At 40.6% G+C, this 21,808-nt stretch overlaps 2 protein-coding genes across 3 annotated transcripts; one reads left to right on the top strand and one right to left on the bottom strand.

Annotated features, from left to right (window-relative positions):
- The first annotated feature begins 13 nt into the window (after positions 1 to 13).
- On the top strand, positions 14 to 7,102 carry sumf1 (sulfatase modifying factor 1). Its single transcript, XM_042402608.1, has 9 exons — positions 14 to 359; positions 1,337 to 1,510; positions 1,641 to 1,715; positions 4,290 to 4,372; positions 4,569 to 4,691; positions 4,818 to 4,932; positions 5,631 to 5,744; positions 5,839 to 5,898; positions 6,825 to 7,102. Exons 1-9 carry the CDS (start codon positions 102 to 104, stop codon positions 6,924 to 6,926), a joined length of 1,104 nt encoding a protein of 367 aa, XP_042258542.1. The 5' UTR covers positions 14 to 101; the 3' UTR covers positions 6,927 to 7,102.
- A 2,356-nt stretch (positions 7,103 to 9,458) lies between these two features.
- Positions 9,459 to 21,289, bottom strand: LOC121894130 (leucine-rich repeat neuronal protein 1-like). Of its 2 annotated transcripts, none has more exons than XM_042406496.1 (2): positions 21,217 to 21,289; positions 9,459 to 12,564 (listed from the first exon to the last, which is right to left on the bottom strand). In XM_042406496.1, exon 2 carries the CDS (start codon positions 12,328 to 12,330, stop codon positions 10,183 to 10,185), a length of 2,148 nt encoding a protein of 715 aa, XP_042262430.1. In that variant the 5' UTR covers positions 12,331 to 12,564; positions 21,217 to 21,289; the 3' UTR covers positions 9,459 to 10,182. The 2 variants fall into 2 exon arrangements, with proteins under 2 accessions (XP_042262430.1, XP_042262428.1); XM_042406494.1 differs by lacking the exon at positions 21,217 to 21,289 and adding an exon at positions 15,074 to 15,140.
- Positions 21,290 to 21,808: the final 519 nt, after the last annotated feature.

Genomic DNA, 21,808 nt, shown 5'->3' with positions numbered 1-21,808 from the left:
AGTTACTTTTGTGACATCGCAGCCAGCTGACTGACCACGTGACTTTGCGGAAGTAAAAAATATCAACAACATGAGCAGACCTTGAGCCGTGTCTTGCGAAAATGTTGCGCTGTCTGGCTTTGTTGTTCATTTTTGGCTGCGTGAACAAAGTGTTGTGTTCATACGGGGCTCAGTCGGAATCCGCCGCCCCGCAGGGAGCAGCGGGCTGCGGCTGCGACAAGCTGAAGAGAACCGCTGCTGTGGACGGTGCGGTGGAGCAGACAGCATCCTTACACACAGACGCAGCTGTTAAATACTCCAGAGGCGCGAATGAGAGGCTGTCTGAGGCTCAGGAAAATGAGAGGGAATTACAAAGTCAGGTAATCTATCACTGCTCTTCAGTTTGGGTGTATAATCAGTAAAAAATCAGGTGGTGCAGTGTTTGATTGGAATAAAAGACTACCACTTCCTGGGCCAAACTGTTGTAGTAGAAGACTGCATGTTGTTGGCAATGCAGTGATATTAGTGGACTATAATCTGAGCTCCCTCTCTTCGTGTCCATTAATAGATCCCAAACTAATATGTGTGAGGCTTTTACTCCCAGATGATCCTGAGAAAGGACAATGTGCTTTATACTCTGTGTTTACACCGTGTCTCCCTTAATAAGCTCCACCAAATCAGATGGTTATAATGGTTTAGGTTATAGACCGTTAAGGTCATGGGTAGGGTTTGCCTATCCCAGTGAGGAAGGCAAGATTTTCTGTTTAAGACTCAGCTCAGGTCACAAAGGTTCCCTGTGTGTGGAAAAGCTCAGGTAATTTTCATGCACAATACAAAATACATTCAGAGAGGCGCCTTCTGGTACCGCATTGTAAGACAATTTGAAGGGAAAATAAAAAAAACATATAAAGAAGAATTAAATAAAGAAGAACGGGGCTTTTGTGTATTTTCAGCTGTGTACATATGACCATTGACTTCTGCATGATCTGTGCATTTAAATAGCACTTATATGCAAGCAACTCAGTGTCAATCTCATGATTATGTTCAGTCTTAAGTTGTCTCTTTATTTGGTGTATTTACTCATTATCATTTTTTTAATGTGTATGTAACATGATTGCATAACAACATTGTGTGTCTTTGACTTCTGGAGCAGGTATTGTGCAGTCTAGTGGTCAAATAACTGTCAAAACTATCTTTGCGCTTAGATGAGATTAAGTTTCCAGCCTTTTTAAAGACTCTTAATCCTTTTAATTCTGTAACCTCCTTCTTCAAACTTCAAACAGATTCAAAGGACCGTTTGCCTGTTTGTAATAAGGAGATTAAAATGATTTTTTAAAAGTTTATTTCTTGCGTGCAGATGGTGCTGATTTCTGGAGGAGAGTTCCTGATGGGAACAGACAACCCAGGCATCCCTCCAGATGGCGAGGGTCCTCAGAGGCCGGTCCATTTGGACTCCTTCTACATGGACATCCAGGAAGTAACTAACCGACAGTTCCAGAGGTTCGTCAAGGCCACAGACTACGTTACTGAGGTATTAGTTAATGACTGTATGTTAACAATTGATGAAAAAGCTTTATTGTTGGATTGATAGGAAATTAATTGAATAAATCAAAAGTTTTTATTTAATGTTGCTCCTAAAGTTTTTATCTCTGTGCTTGTAGGCAGAGAAATTTGGAGACTCATTTGTTTTCGAGGGAATTTTGAGTGAGACTGTCAAAAGCCAAATCACCCAAGCAGTAAGTATATTTGTTCAGCAAATCTCACACATCTCCAACTTACCTGCACAACTCACTTTCTCTTATGTTACAAAAGTATGAAATATTGTTAGTGCCACGATTGTTAGTCAGCCCAGAATCAGCCCTTGTTTTAAAACTTGTGTACACCTAATATGAAGAGAGTCCGACAAAACTGATGGCCCGGGGCCAGTAAAAGTTAATGCAGGGCACGTTGATTGGCCAACAGCCAATCAGAGTCATGGGTAAGTCCCTTTTAAACACAGCCTTTTCTGCCCTGGCAACATTCATCCATCATACTCATTGTCATACTTACCGGTACTCGAAAAGAATGTCTGCAAAAGAAACATATGAGGCTATGAAAAGAAAGAGGGGCTTTCTACTTTCGTGGAAGCAACAATACTCCTTGGTGGAAAATAGCGACTGTGGAACTATGTTTTATACAGTTTGCTGGCGAAAAACTGAAAGGCTGCTGTTCATTAGCCTGAAGGCTCTAGACATGGAGCAGTTCAACTCCATGTCTGGAGTGGACAGGTGGCTCGTGGACGCAAACAGAAGGAGATCGGAGTGAACACGTGCACACAAAGAAATGTCATTATGTTCTTTCTCTCACTTTTCCATCTTAACAAGTAGATTTCTGCAGATCTGGCAGCATCGTCTTAGTTCTTAAAACAAGAGTGTATGATCAAGGTCATCCATACTCACTGAAATATTATTATCGTAAATTGTGTTCTCTTCTCCCTATGTACTCCATACTTTCTGGCTTTACACAAAATATGGAGAAACCTACATTTATACACCATTCATTTACTGATCTGATATGTGCCTAATTTTATATTTTGCATATTTGTGTAATATATCAACATTACATATCCATAACTAAAGGAAAACAACCAAATCAATACGATCAATACAATGAATAAATCAGCAAACTTATGGAAAAAAAGTTATTTTCATTTTTGGCTGCTGGGCCAGTAAAAGCCTGATCTACTGGCCAGTTGGGCCAGTGGGGAAAAAATATTATGTTGGACACTGACACACACACGATGGCACATACGGTACACACACCACACCACACACAACCATGTAATCGCTCACAGATAGACACAAACTCTTTGTGGTTGCCATGGAAACTCTGAGCATTCGGGGACAGGGGGAGAAGTTCACACGCTTTGTTTTTCAAGTTGGGCAGACTATGTTTGCTATGATAATTTTTGTTTTAATTGCAAAGCTAAAGTAAAGTTTAAAGTAGTTAAAATAAGATACATATTCCTATGTCAACAATTTAATACAGTATGTGCATGCCAATTGCAAGATGTATTTAGAGATAAATTAAATAGAGGGAAGATATGACAAAAATGCCTACAAATCATGTGGTGTAATGCTTTTATAGAACAAGAAGAAAGAGTTGAATGAGAAGGGCCTGTATCCTTTTGTGTCTTTTGTGTCATGTTCACATATTATTTTGATGTTCCTCCCACCATGATATATTTGAAAATCTTTAGAGTAATATATTCGCACTGAGCCTTTATCTAGAAAACCTACAGAGCACTAGCCTCATGGTGCACATATGTTTGGCTTTAGATAGACATGAAGACATATACTACCGTTATTTAAGAGTCTTGAGAATGTTCACCGATTGGCTGTAAAAGGCCTGAGCGCAGCAGGCGTCCTGTAGACGAAAGCCAGACAGCAGGGAATTTACTCCTTCATCTCAGCTGTCATGTGCAGCCTGATCATGTGGCTGAGAAGGTGCTGTGTACCTATGAGTACAGTAATACTGGAAACCATTAGTGCCCTTCAATTCTGTAATGACTGGTCAGATAAAATGACTGTTCATGATGAACCTTGAAGTATTCTGATATCGATCATTACAGTTTTTTAGATTCTAATAAAAAGAATACCGTTCAGTATATGTCACTGAAATTAATCAGAAATTCTACAATATGCTTCAGTAGACTTTATTTTCTAAACTGAAGTAATCCCAGTAATGCAATACAAAACCAACATGTAAGTATATATTCACTATACATACATGTAAAGGATATCTACAGATAGCATTTGGCCACAAGTTCTCATACAAGTCACACCTTATGTCCTCCTTATGTCCTTATATCCTTTCCTCACCTGGCACAAGTCTTTCATAGAGTTCCTCCAAGAAGGAAATGAGGCGCTCAGTGTTGGCCCATTTAGGAAATGACATATTTTTATTTTTCAATTATGTTAGATGTAGATGTAGCAGCATGTAGCAACCTGCAGTCTAATTTACAGTAATTTTGTGCTATGTAAGGTTTGTAAATGTAAATTTAATCATGTAAAAAATACTATATTAACATACATGTATGCAAAATGGACTGTAAATACACAGAGTTTTGGTGTGGTGGTGTTTGAGTGAGAAAATGATTTATGAAATTTGAAAGATGTTGTCACTGAATGCATTTTGTGTAATCCACAGTTTTGTTCACATTGTCGTTGTGCTGACTGTGTGAACAGAAAAAGTGAACTCGGTATTGAGAAATGCAGTGTCAATTTAAAAATAAAAAAATGTAACCATCATTTCCATCACTTTGTTATTAGGTGGCTGCTGCCCCCTGGTGGCTGCCAGTCAAAGGGGCCAACTGGAGGCACCCTGAGGGTCCAGACTCCAACATCACAGACAAGTGAGAAGATGCTCCACAGCTAGAAACTCCATAATATTTTAAAGAGTACCCATTTTTTTAAAAGTCTTTCCATGTTAAATATTGATATTCCTTTATTTCTTTTAATTATTTTCTGACAGTTATATGTTATGGCAAAAGTAAACAATGATAAACCAAAAATGAGCTCAGTAATTAAGTTAAAACCTGTTTTTTGTAGGCTGGACCATCCTGTTCTACATGTGTCCTGGGCAGATGCTGTCGCCTACTGCTCCTGGGCTAACAAGAGACTTCCTACAGAGGCTGAATGGGAGTACGCCTGCAGGGGGGGCCTGAAAGACAGGTAGGATATTAACTCATTATGTGACTATAATACGCATCAGTGTGCTTGTGCATGTGTTGAGCTCTTCATATGCTATGTCTTTATCTTTGCATTGTCAATTTCCTGATATACTCCTCCTGCATGTAGACTTTACCCCTGGGGAAACCGGTTGAACCCAAAAGGACAACACTATGCCAACCTCTGGCAGGGGGATTTCCCCAACCATAACTCTGGGGAAGATGGATACATTAAAACCTCACCGGTAAGAGACAGAGAGAACGAGATGCCACAGTATGGGTGTGTTAAAGATGCGTCATATTTTGGGTTAGGGAGGAGGAAGGGTGTCTGTGCTTATGAACCATTGTTACAAAAGTAAAACCTGATTTATAATTGACTTACTGCCTTTAGAATCTACAGGAAATGAAAGGTGCTGGAAATGAGAACTCATAGCTCACAGCTTCCCGAGATCAAATGAATAACTATTAGATGATATTAATCTAATCTCATTCTCCACAAGGGGGGCCTTTAAAGCCTCAATTTAAGAAGTATAAATCATGAATGCGCAGTATGCTCTCAAATTCTTTAAGGGTATGAGCTGCTAGAGGAAAATAATATTTCTATCTTTCTGATTCCACAAGCTGAAATACAGGTATATTTATCATGAAACATGCAACATGTTTGGTTTTATTGTTTTTCAATATATCAGCAGCTTGAGACTGGAAATAGCTTCAGTGGCATCTTGGCAATAGAAAAGAAAGACAGATTGAACTACCTGTAAATCCAGATTGCATACTAAATGATGTGTATTTGTGAGTCACTGTTGAACATAGTTAATTCTGGTCAACATACCACACATACCACATCCTCATACACACAGCAATAGGCTTTACATTTTATCAACGGTGTTTCTGATGGTTCATCCTGGTAAGATGTATTATTATTGCTCTCCCTACCCTGCAGGTGATGTCCTTTCCCGCCAATGGTTTTGGTCTATATGACATGGTGGGGAATGCATGGGAGTGGACCTCAGACTGGTGGACTGTGCATCACACCACAGAGCAGCAAGACAACCCAGTAATAACCCATTACCACTAAGCTTTTGGCTCTGATTGCCAAGAGTTTTTGAGGTTTCATTTTTTTAATATCTCCTCATTATTACCTTTTTCAGAAAGGTCCTCCTTCAGGCACAGACAAGGTGAAGAAGGGAGGGTCATACATGTGCCACAAGGTAAAGAATACAACCACTTCATCATTTTATGCTAAATATTCTCTATAGATTTAACCAAAAGATCAAGTTCAATGTCTAGATTGTGAAATGTGAAATTATTAACACCAGTCTGAATGCTTCATGACATATTTGAACTATTAAAATAGCCTCCCAGGTGGCTAGATTTTGTGGGCATTGAGGTATTTTCTTTTTAGATCAGTGAAAGTAAGATATCTCTGGCTGGAGGTGCAAACCTGTTTTATAGCAAGTATTGAATCTAGTCTACAACAGTGCTGACATTATGATTTGTAAAGAAGTAGGGGAGCTCAACTCTCTATTACTCTCCTCTTTTTTGATAACAAAAATGCCACCTATCCACTATTCTCTCTTTTCTTCCTGGTATGTTAGGCAAAGTAGTTTTTGTGCTACTGTATACAAACCAGTTGGGTCACTTGTTTCGTGGCTCTGCTTGTTCTGAATGCTGTTTCAAGACACTTAAAACTGTGAAATTCTCATAATATCCATGTGGGGTACGAGAGAAGTCATATCAACACAAATGGTACATTTACTTTATCTGCAACACCGCTGGAGCCACCCACTGGTGACCAATCCAGTTTGCTTGCCACCAGCATTGGTTGCCATGAGAATGTAACTAATTGCATGCAAAGTAAGTCCTAAGTACAGAGGTCTGTTTGTTTCATATGAATAAACCACATGAGGGAGGAGAGGACAACATTCAGACATGCTTGGAATATACACAGACAGGCTCTGTATAAGATGAACATAACCTTTTCTCAAAAGCAGATTCGCTCAAATCAGAAATAAAGTGGCTAAACTAAACTGGTTGGAGTGTTATGGTCTCCATTATTTGTGTTTTGAAATATAACTAACTACTTTTGCTTATTTATTGATGGTAAATCTCCCTCTCCTATCTCTCCCTCCTCTAGTCATACTGTTACAGGTACCGATGTGCGGCCCGAAGCCAGAACACTCCAGACAGCTCAGCCTCTAATCTTGGTTTTCGCTGTGTCTCTCAGGAGCAACAATGACCTGACTTACTTGACTGAAACACAGGGTCCCTTAAATCAGCTGCTCCCTAACCCAGTGTTGGATGCAGAGTAAACCCATGAAAGCAGTATTTAAATTTGATGGATGTTTTTTTATGTGCCAGCGCATTACCACGCATCTGAAGATGATTCAATAAAAGACAGAGGGCCTCACATGGTTTGGACTCGAGAATGTCCTACATTCCTGCAGATACACTCAGAACTCTTTTTATAACTTTACTTTTTTTCAGACTTTTTCATAAGAAATGAATTGAAAAGACTGTTGTTCCTAAGTCTCTGTTCTCTTTACGTCTCAGAGCACAGTTGGAGAGAACATTATTTCTACTTGGGTCAAAGGACAGGAAGATCAGCGTGGTCTTGTACTGTAAATATAAAAAAAAAAAACGTCTCACTACCTTTGAAAACAATTAGTTGTCATTAACAGCTAAGGGCTTTTGGACAGTTGAGATAAAGAAATCATTAGTAATTTTTTAGTAATGTATAATATTACTGTGAAATTGTGTAAGATAATGTAATATAACATTTCCAAATACAGATAGATCTGTGATAAAAGTTATCCGATTTATCTTTTCCATTGTGTGTATGTGTATGTATGTCTGTGTGTTCTAATTGGAGGTTCGTGTTTTCCTGAATTCTTTTTTTTTGTTGAGATTTTTGTTTGCTTGGTTATATCTCTGTTTATAGGATGAAAGAGGACGAAAGTGCCAGGGCCCAATGGTCCCTGGCGATGAAAGTGTGAGAATCTATTGTTTTTGTAGAGATTATTATTATTCTTGGATGCCATAGCATTTTTGAGGGGCTTGGGATGCTCACAAACTCACGAAAATTGGCACACACGTCAGAACTGACGAAAATTGCAAAGCTCTGTAGTGATTGGGGTCAGGTGTGGCCACAAGCACCATAGTGCCCCCAAATGCAGGGCCATGTTAGGAAAAAGTTGCTTTGATGTTCATGAAATTCAGTGGGATCATTGCTCTCATCATTCTATACATAATCCTTTTTTTTTTTTTTCGCCCAAAAGGAAATCAGCCATTTTGGATTTCGTGGGTCAATTTCCATTTTACAAACATGTTTGAGGCCTTTAGGATGCACAAAAACTCACAAAGCTTTGCACCCACATTCGAACTAGTAAATATTTTGATTTGATATCACAGTTGGGATTGGGCATGACACATTGTCTCTATAGCACCCCCTAATTACTTTTATCATTTTTGAGGTGCTAGAGTTGCACGAAAACTCACAAAACTTTGCACATACATCAGAAGTGGCAAAACTTGATATCTAATATGGGTCTTGGGCTTGGGTGTGGCAAAATGGCCTGAGGGTGCCCACTACAAAATTTCAAAGTCAAAGCCCCCACCCTTAAATTTGACATACATGTAATACATACATGTGCATATTGCACAGTTTAAAGCCATCTAAGGGCATTGTACTTTAACAAACTCTTCCTGGAAAATTAACCAGAGCAACTTCAAATTTGGTAGGTGACATCTTAAGAGCTTTGTGATGCTAAATTGCAAAGCTTTTGAGGTTTCATGGAACACCCTTGACGTGGCGTGCTGGTCAATTTTGCCCAAAATATTTTGGGGCATTATACAGGAAGTTGTTGTAACTTGTTGTACATTGTCAACAAGTTAGTTTTTGTACAGGAAGTCAGCCTTATGTTATAAACATCATCCGATTTACACAAAATGTGAATTGCCCTCTGGAAAATGTATTGCTGCTATTGATTATTAATAGTTCACTTATGTAGGATCTTAATTGGCACATAGTTCATCACAATTTCCAGTGCCACATACTGCACACAGGAAATGATATTTGAACCATTCACACAGTGAACAGAGTCGCCAAGTGCTTGCTCATGGGGGAATGTTGAGTCTCTGTAAATTAAAGAGTACGGTCTTGATCTGCTCTATTTGAAAAGTGCCTTGAGATAACTTTTATGTTGTTATGATGTGGTGCTATATATATAGAATAGAATAGAATTGAATTGAATTAAATGTCTGATAATCCTGAAAATTCAGAGCCACGTCAACCGACCTCCAGTAGTGATACCACAGCTGTCATTCCTTCCAATGCGTGTGAGGTGCAAGGGCCCGTTCATTGCTGCTTGTAGCTTTTATGTTGTGTGTAATTTTTCTGCCTGAAACAGACTGAATTTCATATTTGGCAATTAAAAAGTAAGAAATAGAGAAAAAAAAAACAAGCAAAGCACCTTTTTGTCTTGACGTGACTCCATATTAAATGCCCATGTTACAGTTACAGCTACTAGTGCATCCACTAGAGGGCAGCACATACTCAGTCTGTCTGTCTGTGTCTGAGGGGTATATGTATATGTGGAGAGATATCCATATTGAGAAGATTAGCTTACACAGTATAAGCTCTGATAGTTCAGCCGGTCTGCACTGTGATGGTGCCTGCCTAAACTGAAAGTATATAATATTTGTAGGAGGGGAAAAAAAGGCAAATTGTCTGCAAAAGAACCAAAAAATTATTTATTTTGACTTTGTCCATATACATATTGCATGAGAAAATAATAAACTAAGCAATCAACGAAAAAGTCTAGCAAATAAGTGAGCAAAGGGGCTTAAAGTTTCTAGTGTACCTTAGTAAAAAAAAAAAACTCAAATACAAATGTTTTAACAAACATTTGTATTTCTAGCATTTAACATCACATTTATCAGCAAACTAAAATACTATTCTCTTGCAATTTAAATCAGAAAGTTCAAAGGTATAGTTGATACAACATTACTTCACAATTGCTAACATTCAGTAGACAGTTTAACAAGTCTAAACCCCACTGTCAGCTTTTATTTGAAGTTTATACAAACTCCATTATCTATCAGTGCACAACAGATTACCTGTTTTACAAAACAGAGAAAGAAACACTGATCTCTACTAATGCTTCAAGAAGACTGTCAGCCCCTGAGGCTGTATTATTAACCCGAACAAAAGTGAGTCAAAAAATGCACCACAGAAACAGCATAGCAACTAAGACAATCTGGAGGCTAAATACAGCTGCCATCATGGAGAGTCCAAAACAATTAAGAGATAGAAAGAATCAAACAAAGGCGATACGCTATACTAATAAAAATCCTGTCCTTGATCACTCTGCCTCTTATTAGCAAAGCTGAGAATACAAAAAAACATTTGCAACTTTATTTGACTTTTACCCAAAATGGCAAAAGTGTGTCTTTTTGTGCTGCTGGAGAGGCAGCCAGGCCTCCTTACTAAATCCTCACCACATGTAATAGCTACGTGTGGTGTCAACAGGAGAGGGCTTTCCCTCTGTGCTGCCATCTTTGTCCTTTTCACCGTCAGCCTCCCACAGGTTGATGAGCGGCGGGTAAAGTTCATTCAGGGGGATGGAGGAGGTCTTAAGCATGTATTTCTTCAAGGAATGGTGGTAGTTTTTTCTCTTCCATCTGCGAGCCATGTAAATACCCACAGTGGCCAGACTGAGGAAGGCCAGCATGGTCGCCATGACAGCCAGAACAGCAGCACTTGGGTGCTGGTCTGATAGGTTCAGGGCAAAGGTAGCACCACGTGTTGTCACATTAACGCAAGACTTGTGTGTCTGCAGGTGGATGTTGGAGACTGTGAGGCATACCTCATACTCTGTGGCCGGTTGAAGATGTGTAAGGTTGTACTCATGAACATCGACAGGGACGCGTGCCGTATAGGTGATGTGGGGGTTGTCAATCTTCATGGTGGCTGAGGCCCACTTCAGATTAGAAGACATGACGTTTGAGTTGACTTTCCAGGAGACCAGGATGGAGTGAGACTCAGTCTGCTTGACATAGATTTTCATCACCTGGGCGGTGTCAAGTAGGGTCCCATTTACACGGACTGTGGCGACCCGTGTGTCCGCACCTTCTGTGTTCTGTGCTACACAGGTGTAACGACCAGAATCTTCCACTTGCACATGGGACAACCGCAGGGTCCCCTCACTGCTCACGTGGTACCGCTCTGACATAGTGTCTATGGTGATTTTGGTCCCAAGAGGAGTCACCCAGTAGATCTCAGGCTCTGGCTCAGACATGGCTCGGCAGTCAAGACTGACACTCATGCCCAGCTCGAGGTTCAAGTGGCTGGGGAAGGTATCATGGGATATCAGGGGGATGCACTGCTCTGGTGACTCGAGCAGCCTCAGCTCTCGAACTAGCTGGCCCCTGAGTTCTGGTGGGGATGTGCACATCATGGCCAAGGGCTCCATGAAACGCACAGTGGTCCTGTTGGAACTCATCCACTGAATGACACAGTCACAGCGCAATGGGTTGCTGTGCAGACTGATCTCCCGTAGATTAGGCAACACCTCCACAGTGTGCTGGTAAAGGGCAGTGAGGGCATTATTGTTGAGCATCAGGCTCTCTAGGGAGGGCATGTCCCTGAAGGCCAACCTATGGACATAAGACAGTTTAGGATTGTTGGTGGCCTCCAGCTTTGTCAGTTCTGGTAGGTTGTCCAGAGCATAGCGATCAAAAGACACTAGTTCCATCATATTGTTGATACCCAATTCCTTGAGATGTACCATGTTCCTGAAGTCTCCTTCCTGGATTTTGTGAACTGGATTTTTGTTTAAATCCAAGAATTTCAGATTGGGAACTTTCTGAAGGGCCAGTTGAGGGATTCTGACCAGTTTGTTGTCATAGAAAGAAATGCTTTCTAGGTTATCCAAACCTACAAATGCATTGCCTGGAACATCAGTGAGATCCATGCCAGCCAGAACCAGGCTCCTCAGGCTTCTTAGAGGCTTAAAGTTCATGTCTAGAAGGCCAATGACAGGGTTCTCTCCAATCATGAGGATCTCAAGGTTTGGTGTTTCTTCAAACCAGCGGCTGTCTATGACATGGAGTTTGTTGGAGTTAAGGTGAAGGCGCAGCAGGCTGCGCAGGCCTGCAAATGCCCGAGGGGAGATGGAGCTTATGTGGTTGTGATTGATGTAGAGCTCCTGGAGGTTGGAGAGGTTTCCCAGGCAGTGGTCTGGCAGCTGGGTGATCTGGTTCTCCTCTAGATGCAGAGTGGTAAGGTGGTTCATGCTTGTGAGGCCCACAGCTTCCACAGTGCTGAAGTTGTTCTGGGATAGGTCCAACTCTGTCAAGTTGAACAGTGCCTCTAGCTCCCCACTGGTGTGAGAGATGGCGTTACTTTGGAGCAACAACACCTGGGTGTCTGTGGAAAGGTTGGTAGGGATGTGTGTCAGCCTCAAGTCATTGCAGTCCACTGTAGTTGCCTCTTTGTAGGTCGACTGGGGGGTGAACCAAGGGCGGATCTCACATACGCACAAATGAGGACATTCTTTGCCATGTACCGGTGACAGAAAGGACAGAAGCAACCCCATGCACAGCCAGATTAGAGGAGGCCAGGGCAGAGAGCTGAGCGCCATGTTGCCTGCTCTCTCTGCTCACACAAAGCTTAGATGAGAGGCAGTGGTCTGGGGAAAGGCCTGGAGAAGGGAAGGTTCATGAGCATTAGTCTCCTTTGCTGCTAGCTAGCTGCAGTTGGCACTTTTCATAAGTGGTGATTTCTAATCCAGAGGAAAATATTTGCTGAAAGAAGGCCCAAGGGACATCTGGTCTTCACCTCTGCTGGTGTTTTTTTCTGTTCTTGGGGTTTAAACCTAAAAAAGACATAAAACAGGTTGATTATTAAAGCATGCAACATAGATATACAAAATTAGCTCTTTGCAAAAAGGTAGAGGATTAGATAACACAGTAAGGAAGTGAAACTGAAAAACAGCTGAATAGAGAAAGTGAGAAAATATGAGGAAAGTGGCAGTTTTCCACAGTGCTACCCCACAGATATTTAGGGGACTTGGTTGACATGTCTAACAGGGCAGAATGAATCTGTCAAATTTGTCTTGTTGCCTCGCTGTCATGTAGACATTCATTCATACCTTTTAATGATCTCCTACACAGACAGACACAGTTTGAAAACAGAGAAAACGTTACTCCTGGATGTTGAAAATCTGTTTCTGAAACTTACACCAAAAACTGCTTAACCACTATATGTTAAACAGTCTCATGGGTGAAAATTACTCTGTTGCTTTACACACAAAGATACCTTCTGTTATAGCTGTTAACATTAAGATTGTGTGTGCGTGTGTGTGTGTGTGTGTGGATTCAATAACAAAGATATTCTATGTAAAAAACAAAATGAAAGTTTTCTAAAACTAGGTAAACATTTTAATATGGAGTCTCAAGCCATTACCAGACATCTATTTTGACAGACCTGTACTTCATATTAAAGAGAAATCTATAATTTCATCATTCAAGTACCAAAAACTGCCATTTACCTTAGCATACACATAATCTAGCAGATATACATATGATGGAATTTTACTAAAATAAGCTTATCTAAGATGATAAGGTTGATATTAACTCTGCTTCTCTGATGTGTGGCGTATCTGTCTCCTCAGAGATTACAAACATGTTTTCCTCTTTGGGCAGGATAGATTATCTGCACACCAGCCTGATATCAGTGATCTTCTTGAATGTGTGTGTGGGGTGGGCACAGCCGGTAGCTTTGGCTGTGAGCCCATTACACAACAGGCTTAATATACAGGGAGCTCTTCACTGCAATTCACTCACTAGTTATGATACATGCCCATGGAAAGCAATCCTACACATGTGAATTCTACATGTGTAGAATTGTGTAGAAACAGTGTAGCGCGGTGCTGTGTGCACACCAACCTCATCCAAGTTTGTTTAAACCAAAACAAGTGAGGAGAGACATGAGGAGAGACATGTCAGCATAAGCAATGGGGATGAAGAATCAGTCATCATTTTCTTTGAACAAACCCAAAATGTATTCATGTACATTAAACTCTTGTGTAATCACTTTGACTTTATTTTAAAAATGGAAAAATATAACTACATACTCCTTTTTTTGACACACATTTTTGTGTGCAGGCATTACTGTGTTAGTGTTTGTGTGCAAGTGAGTGATAGAAAAATTGACGAAAATGGCAATTATCTAAACAACCAAAAGGAATAATCATCTTCTACTGTATATTAATTTATATTAGCAAGAGAGAAAGAGAGACTCTTGGCTTCCTCTCACTCACAAAAACTAAATGCCACTGCGTCTCCGCATCTAGTCTGACTCACACTCATAAAAATTCACATTTATCCTCATAAGCAGACTGAGACTGAGCATTCTGTGCATGTGTGTGTGTGTGTGTGTGTGTGTGTGTGTGTGTGTGTGTGCATGCAAAACAAACACAATGTTGGATGTATTTTGTTTCGCATTAAAACTGACAAATTCCTCTGATATTAACATAAAACAGATAGTGTTATCTCGTCTGTTCACGTGCTGTCTGTTTGTGCCCTTTCTTGCAGTTTGATATTGTACATTTGCATGTACAATAGGAATTCAGTTACAACAACTTATGCAGCAGAAAGTACTTTTAGGCATCATGGCACATCAATGTTTGCTTCTCTTTTATTAAAACCCACATGGTGCCTGGTATCAGGTGGCCTGTCTCTGCAATGACCCGGTCACACTCCAACTGAACTGATTCCCTTAGTGTGACTGAAATGTGACAGCAGCAGGGGTGGAGCAGCGATTTTAAAAGTGTGGGGGTTCTAGAGGTGGGACATGAGCACGGCAACCCCCCGCCTTCGAGCCCTGTTCCAGTCTCAACATGCCAAATCAAAATGAATGCCATGCATTTAAACAATTTTTTCTACTACTGTAGTTGTAACCACTGCTTCAGCTTACCATAAAATATTTACTGAGACTACATGAGTGTAAAAACTCAGCAGAATTTGTTTAGGGTCTCATAGCAGTTTACTACTTACATCCAGTTATTTGTATGAATTGCTGTACTGGAGCATAGCTATCCTTATTATACTTAAGATAATCACAGAGTATCTTTATCCTACTTCCTTACATACCTTATAGACATGAAATTAAAGGAAACTTACACTTCCATTAAAATGAAATGGATAGTTATAGATGCATAACAAATTGAATCCTGGTAACAAATCAGTATCAGTAAAGAGTCGTTTCTGAGTCCATGGACTAGTACAACCTAAACTGTCTTCAATTTTTTTTTTTAAAAAGTGTCTCTTTTAGTAGGAATCCAAAGGGGACTTTTAATTGTCTTTAATTGGAAAATTAAATACCAAAAGTTGTCCAGGAGGTTTTGTATCAGCAGGCGTCAGTTCCTCTCCAACAGCCACAGGGAAGAAGCGGCCCCTCTTCATCTGAAGTCCACCTCAAAGCTAACAGGAGAATATCACATAAGCAGGTGATTTGAGGCTAGTGAGTGAAGAGAGTGAGCAACTAGCTCTCACAGGCCACAGCTACAACCATCTGAACCTTTTTTAAGCTCAATAATAAGCTTTAGCTTTAATTCACAATCCAAACTAGCTCATTCTAACTTATATTAAATGCAAAACACGCATTACTCCCAAACATAAGGAGTAAAACTATGATGTCTAAAGCAACATATTCCTTTGACATTTAGATTAAAACAGCATGAACTATGTGAGTTTACATTCTGGACATAGATGTAACTTGTAAAAACTTCTCGCCAAAGTCCGCCTAGCATGGTGGCTAATTAGCGATTAGCATGCTAATAAACATTAATTTGGTCGTTAAGACTTTACCATAAGGCAGGCAACACATTGCCATAAGACAGACAGATGTTACACATCTTACATATGAATGCCCACCTTTGTCTATGACAATTTAAAACAACAGTAGAAGTGACTTTAAAAACCAAATAAATTTGACATCTGGTTTACATTTAGGATAGCCTATTTCATTTATGTTCAATGATGTTAGCTGAGCTGACACATCACATAACAAGACAAAGTTACAAAAGAAAATTCTACATTATGTTTATGTGAAAGCGCGGGTGTCACAACACCCGTAACACCCATGGCTGCGACGCCCCTGGACAGCAGGGACCTGCACCTTCTCTTGGCTAGATTCTGACTGAGAATAACTGAATGAATGAATATGTGGCACATGCTTCTGTCTTGAATCATCTATCATTCAATTTCTCAAGTAATCCATTCATATGTCTTTCAATTTGCCTGTAAATATACTTTGCCATGGCATATAGAAATTTACTTGGTAATACATTTGTCTGTCCACCATGTTTTTCACTGCTTGGGTATGAAATCGGAGGAGACAGGCAGAGTAATCACTGCTTTCATGCTGAGGCTATAAAACTCAGACACCTGGCACCAGGTTTCTGGCAGCCTGGCAGCACTATGGGGGTCTGCATCCGTTCCCACCTATCTCTCACTGTGTGTATGTGTTGACCTTATTGACCCAAGGAGGCTCTGCTGAGCACATATGCTCTTTTTCACTGATGGTCTGCTTCATAATCACTGTGGTACACAAATCCATACTTACAAGCTGCCCACTATTACCTCTGTACTGTTACTTATTGTTGGCCACAGATCAGTTTCACTGTTTTGACTGTAATTAAGCATCTTCCTTAAGCCTAACTTTAAGTCTTACCACATAGCTTTGCCAGCCAAAGACATGATCCTTCACTGGCTTCCCACCTGTGAACAACACAAAGATTTCCTGGCTCCTGCTAGTCAAGGGATTCAAGCTGGCATGTAGCCTGCTGCTCTAACCTCTCGGCCACTGTCGCTCTGCTACACTGTGTGTAGGATAAGATTTACTACAGCCTAAACCTAGATCTACATCTCACACAGTTAACTTAGTGCAGCAAATAGCTTCCATATAGATGCCATTGTTTTTGATATACAACATATTCACGTTTGGACCTCTACAGCCATTTTACCATCCACCATCCATTTTCTACCTGAGTCAACGCATAACTAAACTTTCCGACTTTCCTGTGTCTAGTAACTTACAATTCCCTGTCACTTTCCACCTTTTACATAAAGTGATAAAGCACATTGAAATATTCTTTACTTGCATACATGCATGTAGTCATGTGTGTGCGGGTGTTTCAAGGAATACAGTATTTAGATCAAATAAAACGGATGAATGCCATTATAGGAACAAAGAGTGAGATTTTTTTACCTAATAGCACATATCTATTGTCATAACTACTGATAGTGGATACAAATTAAATATGCTTTCTTGATTTGGAAAACTGGCTCTACAAAGCACTTTCTCTTCAGTACTGTATAAATACTGTTAATTCCCTTATCAGCATTTGTTTTCAGGGTGGAAATGACATGTGCATTGTGAGGAGAAATAGCTAACTTTGTTTTATTACCATTCTGCATCAATGTACTGGCTATCATTCTTGTCTCATAACATGGCAAGAACACCAATAGAGGAGAACTGAGATCCCAGAGGATCATTTTCCTGAGAGAATGAGGTCTGTTATAGCATCATGCTGCACAGATCCACTTTGGTGGGACAACACCTCTATGAACTCTTGTTCTCTGGGATGTGACAGAGATTAGGTCTGAGATTAATTCTCTTGCTGCCAAAGCAAGACTGGACCCGTGGTGCCCCAGCACCTGTATCCTGAAAATCTATTGCTAATCTGTTGGCTGGTGCAGCAGATAGCAAATACACTGTCCATACAGTGTTGTAAACATAGTTGAATGCAGGCATATGTAGTGTGTCTACAGCATCCATATCTCCACAAAATACATGTTCAGTTTCCCCTTTCCTATTTGACTCACACACTGCGACATGCATGTATACACAGACCACTGGAAGGAGACAGAAAAATCCCTCAACAGCTTGGCATTATCCAGCTGACTGTCTGAATTGAATCCTCCAGTAGGAGGGATTTACTCTCTTTGCTCACCCAATCCTTATGAGGTTTTAATCTAAGCACACATTGCACATATAAAACACACATGTACAACTACATATCCACAGTCGCTGATATTTTCACTTCCCATAAATCTTCACTGGTCCTGAGAACCAAAGCAAGAAAGCAAGATGTAATTGTGGGACATAATGAGGCTTGTCTGCTCCATGCCAAGGACTCATAAATACATTTATAAAACAGGGTCTCTGGACAATACAGGGACCAATGAAGATAATCAGAGCGACTAACGAAACACAGGCGTGCAGTCAGACGCAATGTGAGTATATGTGGGCAGGCAGCAGTCACTGTTCTCAGCTGAAGATGTAAGAAAGGCTCCTTGTTTTGTGGACTGGACTCACCAAGAGGACTTGTCAACAGTCAAACTCTTAGGTTGTTTTGAAGTGATTTCGGTAACCTTGATTTTCCACCTTTTAAGAGCTTAAATGCAATGCTACTGACATTACACTTTGCCATGTGCCTCCGGTGCAGCCAAGAGGAACCTCACTTGATAGCACACTGCATCATTTTTCATAGGAGGCAATGCTTCCCCCCTCTGTTTCTAAGGCCCTTTTCACTGGGTGCAAAATGTAAGCAGTGTTTCTGAATCAGCAGCCGCACAACAGGCTCACAGACATGCCGTCCCCATAGCAACGGCTATGCCACCGGCATGTCTGTTTCATAACCAAATGAGAAGACATGAGAAGACAGCTATTAGTTCCATCAGGCAGCTAAAAGAATATGCCAGTGAGAACTGCCACCAGTATAAGAAGGTGAGTGCAGCATAAAACCACATATAATAACAGAGCATGTGTGCATGATATGGTTGTGCTTATGCTATGATTAGTAGCACCATATCATGCACATGTGCACAAATGTCTGACTCTTTCTCCACATTAGCATACACCACATTGCAATAATATATCTCCAGATTTCTACAGTAAAGCTATCAGTTTTAATCCAGAGCTATCATGTGGTGCTGGAAAGCTGAGTAGTGCTGCCTGATGTTTTCTCCATGTCCTCACTGCGCTGGCCGGCCTGAGAGACATCCTATTCCTACTCTATTAGTATGCAAGAGTCTCAGTTCACATCACACAAGGCTTTGGTGCAGCTGCTGATGGCAGAGGTGTAGAGCCGAGGAGGAGAACGATGCATGTCCACTCAGTCAGAAAGAAGAGGGAAAGTAAAGAGGGAGAGGATGGAGAGCTCTGCTTCAATTGGAAGGCCACAGGAGGAAACTGCTGAACTGAAAAAACGCAACAGGGCTGAAGGTACAATAAGAAGATCCAATACTATGTATGGAATTTAAGAAAAGTATGCTGCATAGTGTAACAATGCTTCTTCAGACTCCATTAAGGTTTAAAAGTCACAGTGTGGCAAATTGTCTCTGTATTTCTATTTACTGCAAATCTATACGGTAGCTTTATTTCCCTGTGGAACTCAGATGGATCTTGACACAATTTTTCTTCTCTGGCTTTCTTTTTTTTTCTCCTTTTTTGCCCTCATCCTCCCCCTCTACTTCATCTCTCCTTCCAGTTGCAATGTCGGTGAAAAGCCAATATGCTGTCATTGGAGCATCGATCAATCATACTGACTGTGCCAAAGTCTCTAATCTCAGGGGAATCCCCATTTGAAACAATGTTGAGGACAAGGAAGATTAACTTGCGTGGTTCAAATTGACTGCAAAACCAAAGAGAACATGCCAATAATAACGCTTTTAAAATAGACTTTTATAAATGTGCATTATTAAAACATTGTTGTGGATGTAATTTTGTTCTTGTTAAACTGTAATTGCGCATTTTATTTGAACTTTTCTGAAGTGGTATACAGAATTTAAAATGTATGATTACAATTGAAAGTCTCTTACACCATATCTATCTAGAGGTGGTGGTCAAAGTGATCTCAAAAATTAATTTTCAGTGTATTGCTGATTAAAACAAAGGAAGACAAAACAGCTGACTCACTTCTAACATCTTGACAAAACCTCTCAATGGCCCATCTTGTTTCCGTGTTCCCCTTGAGATCACACTCACAAAGGGAGAAGGTCAAGCTGTTGCACCCTAGTCTCCCCTCCACTGCTGTGGGAACCCCAGCACCAGCACATGCTACAGAGTTAGGCACTAGCACTCACAATGGCTCCAAACACACACACAGACACACCAAGATGTGTCTTTGTTTCGCCAGGCTCTCACACTTCTCATTACCAGCTGAGGAGATGCGTCACAATGCATTGTGAAGATTGGGGGAAGGTGTGACAGCCCCCTAAACTCTCTTCACATTGGCTCATTGGGTGACATCTGGGTCTCCTTTTATTATCAAGACAAAGTAAACTACACAAAGTTGTGTGGTTGAGGTTGCCAGAAAACATGATAAGGGTGCAAATCATAAGCTATAATGCAGAATGTTTCTCTTGTCTCAATAAAAAGTAAAATGATGAACTGAACTATTAGTCAGATATTAGTGAGTTCTTTGTTGTGGTTGTGATCTCAGTAACAGGTGCCGCTGTAATGCAGCAGCTGAAACAACAGAGCCCACTTGACAAAGGTGACCCTAATAATGCAGACTCCCTTTGCTTTCTCAAACTTCTGAGTAGAAACACTGTATTGTCTGTCTTTCTCCCCCATGTCTGCATTTCAGACATCTCCCAATTTCCCGACCCTTGTAATGTCCATACAAATAGGTCTGATGGAGCACATGAGCCCATAGCTGCTACTCAGCTGTTTCAGCTGCACTCTGCACTGGCGAGTGATACTGCAGTTTGTGTAAATGTTACACTACATTGTCAGTTGAACCCTGTGTCACAGTGCAGTCAAATGTCAGGGCTGCTGACAAGACTACAGATTTAATAATGAGCCCTTTAGAGAATCAATTCACATTGATATTTTGCTTGATATGGCAAAAGCATAAAAAAAGCATGCATGAAACTAATAGTACTAATAGCAACTTAACACTGCTGAATTGGTTCCTGCTGTCTTTGTTTCTTTCCCTCTGATCTCTGGTCACTTTATATTTATCAATAGTCTAGTCTTGAGAAAGCTTCATAATAATCATATATGTATGTTGACTGCAGAGCACAGTGTCCTTGCAAATCTAACTCTGCTATAATGCATTTTATTGATAAGACTGACCCAGTGCACACATTGCAGATAATTGCTGAGCAGACATTGATAAATATGGTCAATTTTTAGGATCTGTATTCTGTCTAAATGCAATCTTTGTTGAAGCTACAGCCTACAAACATTATCTTTCCTCTTTGCGGTGGTAACACGCGCTGCACGAGGAGCCACAGCAGGGAGAACGCGTTATTGTTTCATTTCATCTTTGTTGATCTGTGCATTTCTTAAAACAGAAAAAAAATGATGACTTCATCTATCCGAGTTTATCATTCTGGACGGGTGCTGGAATATTTTCTCATTTCTATCGAACAAAAAACAAGAAAATAATTTGTGACATTCAATATAGGAATCAAATTTTAGGACATGCATAAAATAAACAGATTGCTCTCACCTATGAAGCGCTGTATCTTCCGTAGGCAAGACTGCTGCAGGCTACTGTATCTGACCCATGCAGTATCCGCAGCTGATACGCGAGGGGTGCAGATTATGTGTTAGAATATTAAAAAAAAAAAAAAAATCAGCTTTATGAACGCAGATGAATCATATCAGTGGAAAACACCACCTCGGTTGTAAAAATCGGCTCTGATGCCCCGCTGTTGGAGAGACACGGTGATACTTCAGGAGTGGAAACGCTGCAGCGCGCAGCTTCCAGTGACGAGCAGCTGCCTGGTGCAGGTCAGCTGGACTGAGACGAGTCTGACACCGACAGCGGTGCCCGAACAGGCAGCCTCACCATCTGTTCTGTCATCGCCACCATGGGAACAAAAGTCCCACCCTATACCCGGCCACGAGCTGCGAAGTACGAATTATGTGGAGGTGATGGAGCCGCCGGAGGAACCAATGGCATCCAACCGCACTAATGAGATCTCATTGTTTGAATGTTTTGATGTCTTTGACATTTGTTTCCATCACCACTCTTTAAATCAACATAACCGAAGTTCATTCATCATCAGTTAGGAGAGGCTCATTCGAGAAGGATATCA

The sequence above is a fragment of the Thunnus maccoyii genome, chromosome 3, assembly GCF_910596095.1.
Source record: "Thunnus maccoyii chromosome 3, fThuMac1.1, whole genome shotgun sequence".
Lineage (NCBI taxonomy): Eukaryota > Metazoa > Chordata > Actinopteri > Scombriformes > Scombridae > Thunnus > Thunnus maccoyii.
The sequence above is the reverse complement of the archived record's forward strand: the minus strand, read 5'-3'. Positions and strand labels throughout refer to the sequence as shown.

Excerpts from the sequence above, each read along its gene's own strand:
- sumf1 (XM_042402608.1), top strand. The coding sequence starts at position 102 with ATGTTGCGCTGTCTGGCTTTGTTGTTCATTTTTGGCTGCGTGAACAAA. Across the intron at positions 1,511-1,640 it reads CCACAGACTACGTTACTGAG|GCAGAGAAATTTGGAGACTC; the intron begins GTATTAGTTAAT and ends CTGTGCTTGTAG. Across the intron at positions 5,745-5,838 it reads CAGAGCAGCAAGACAACCCA|AAAGGTCCTCCTTCAGGCAC; the intron begins GTAATAACCCAT and ends TACCTTTTTCAG.
- LOC121894130 (XM_042406496.1), bottom strand. The coding sequence starts at position 12,330 with ATGGCGCTCAGCTCTCTGCCCTGGCCTCCTCTAATCTGGCTGTGCATG.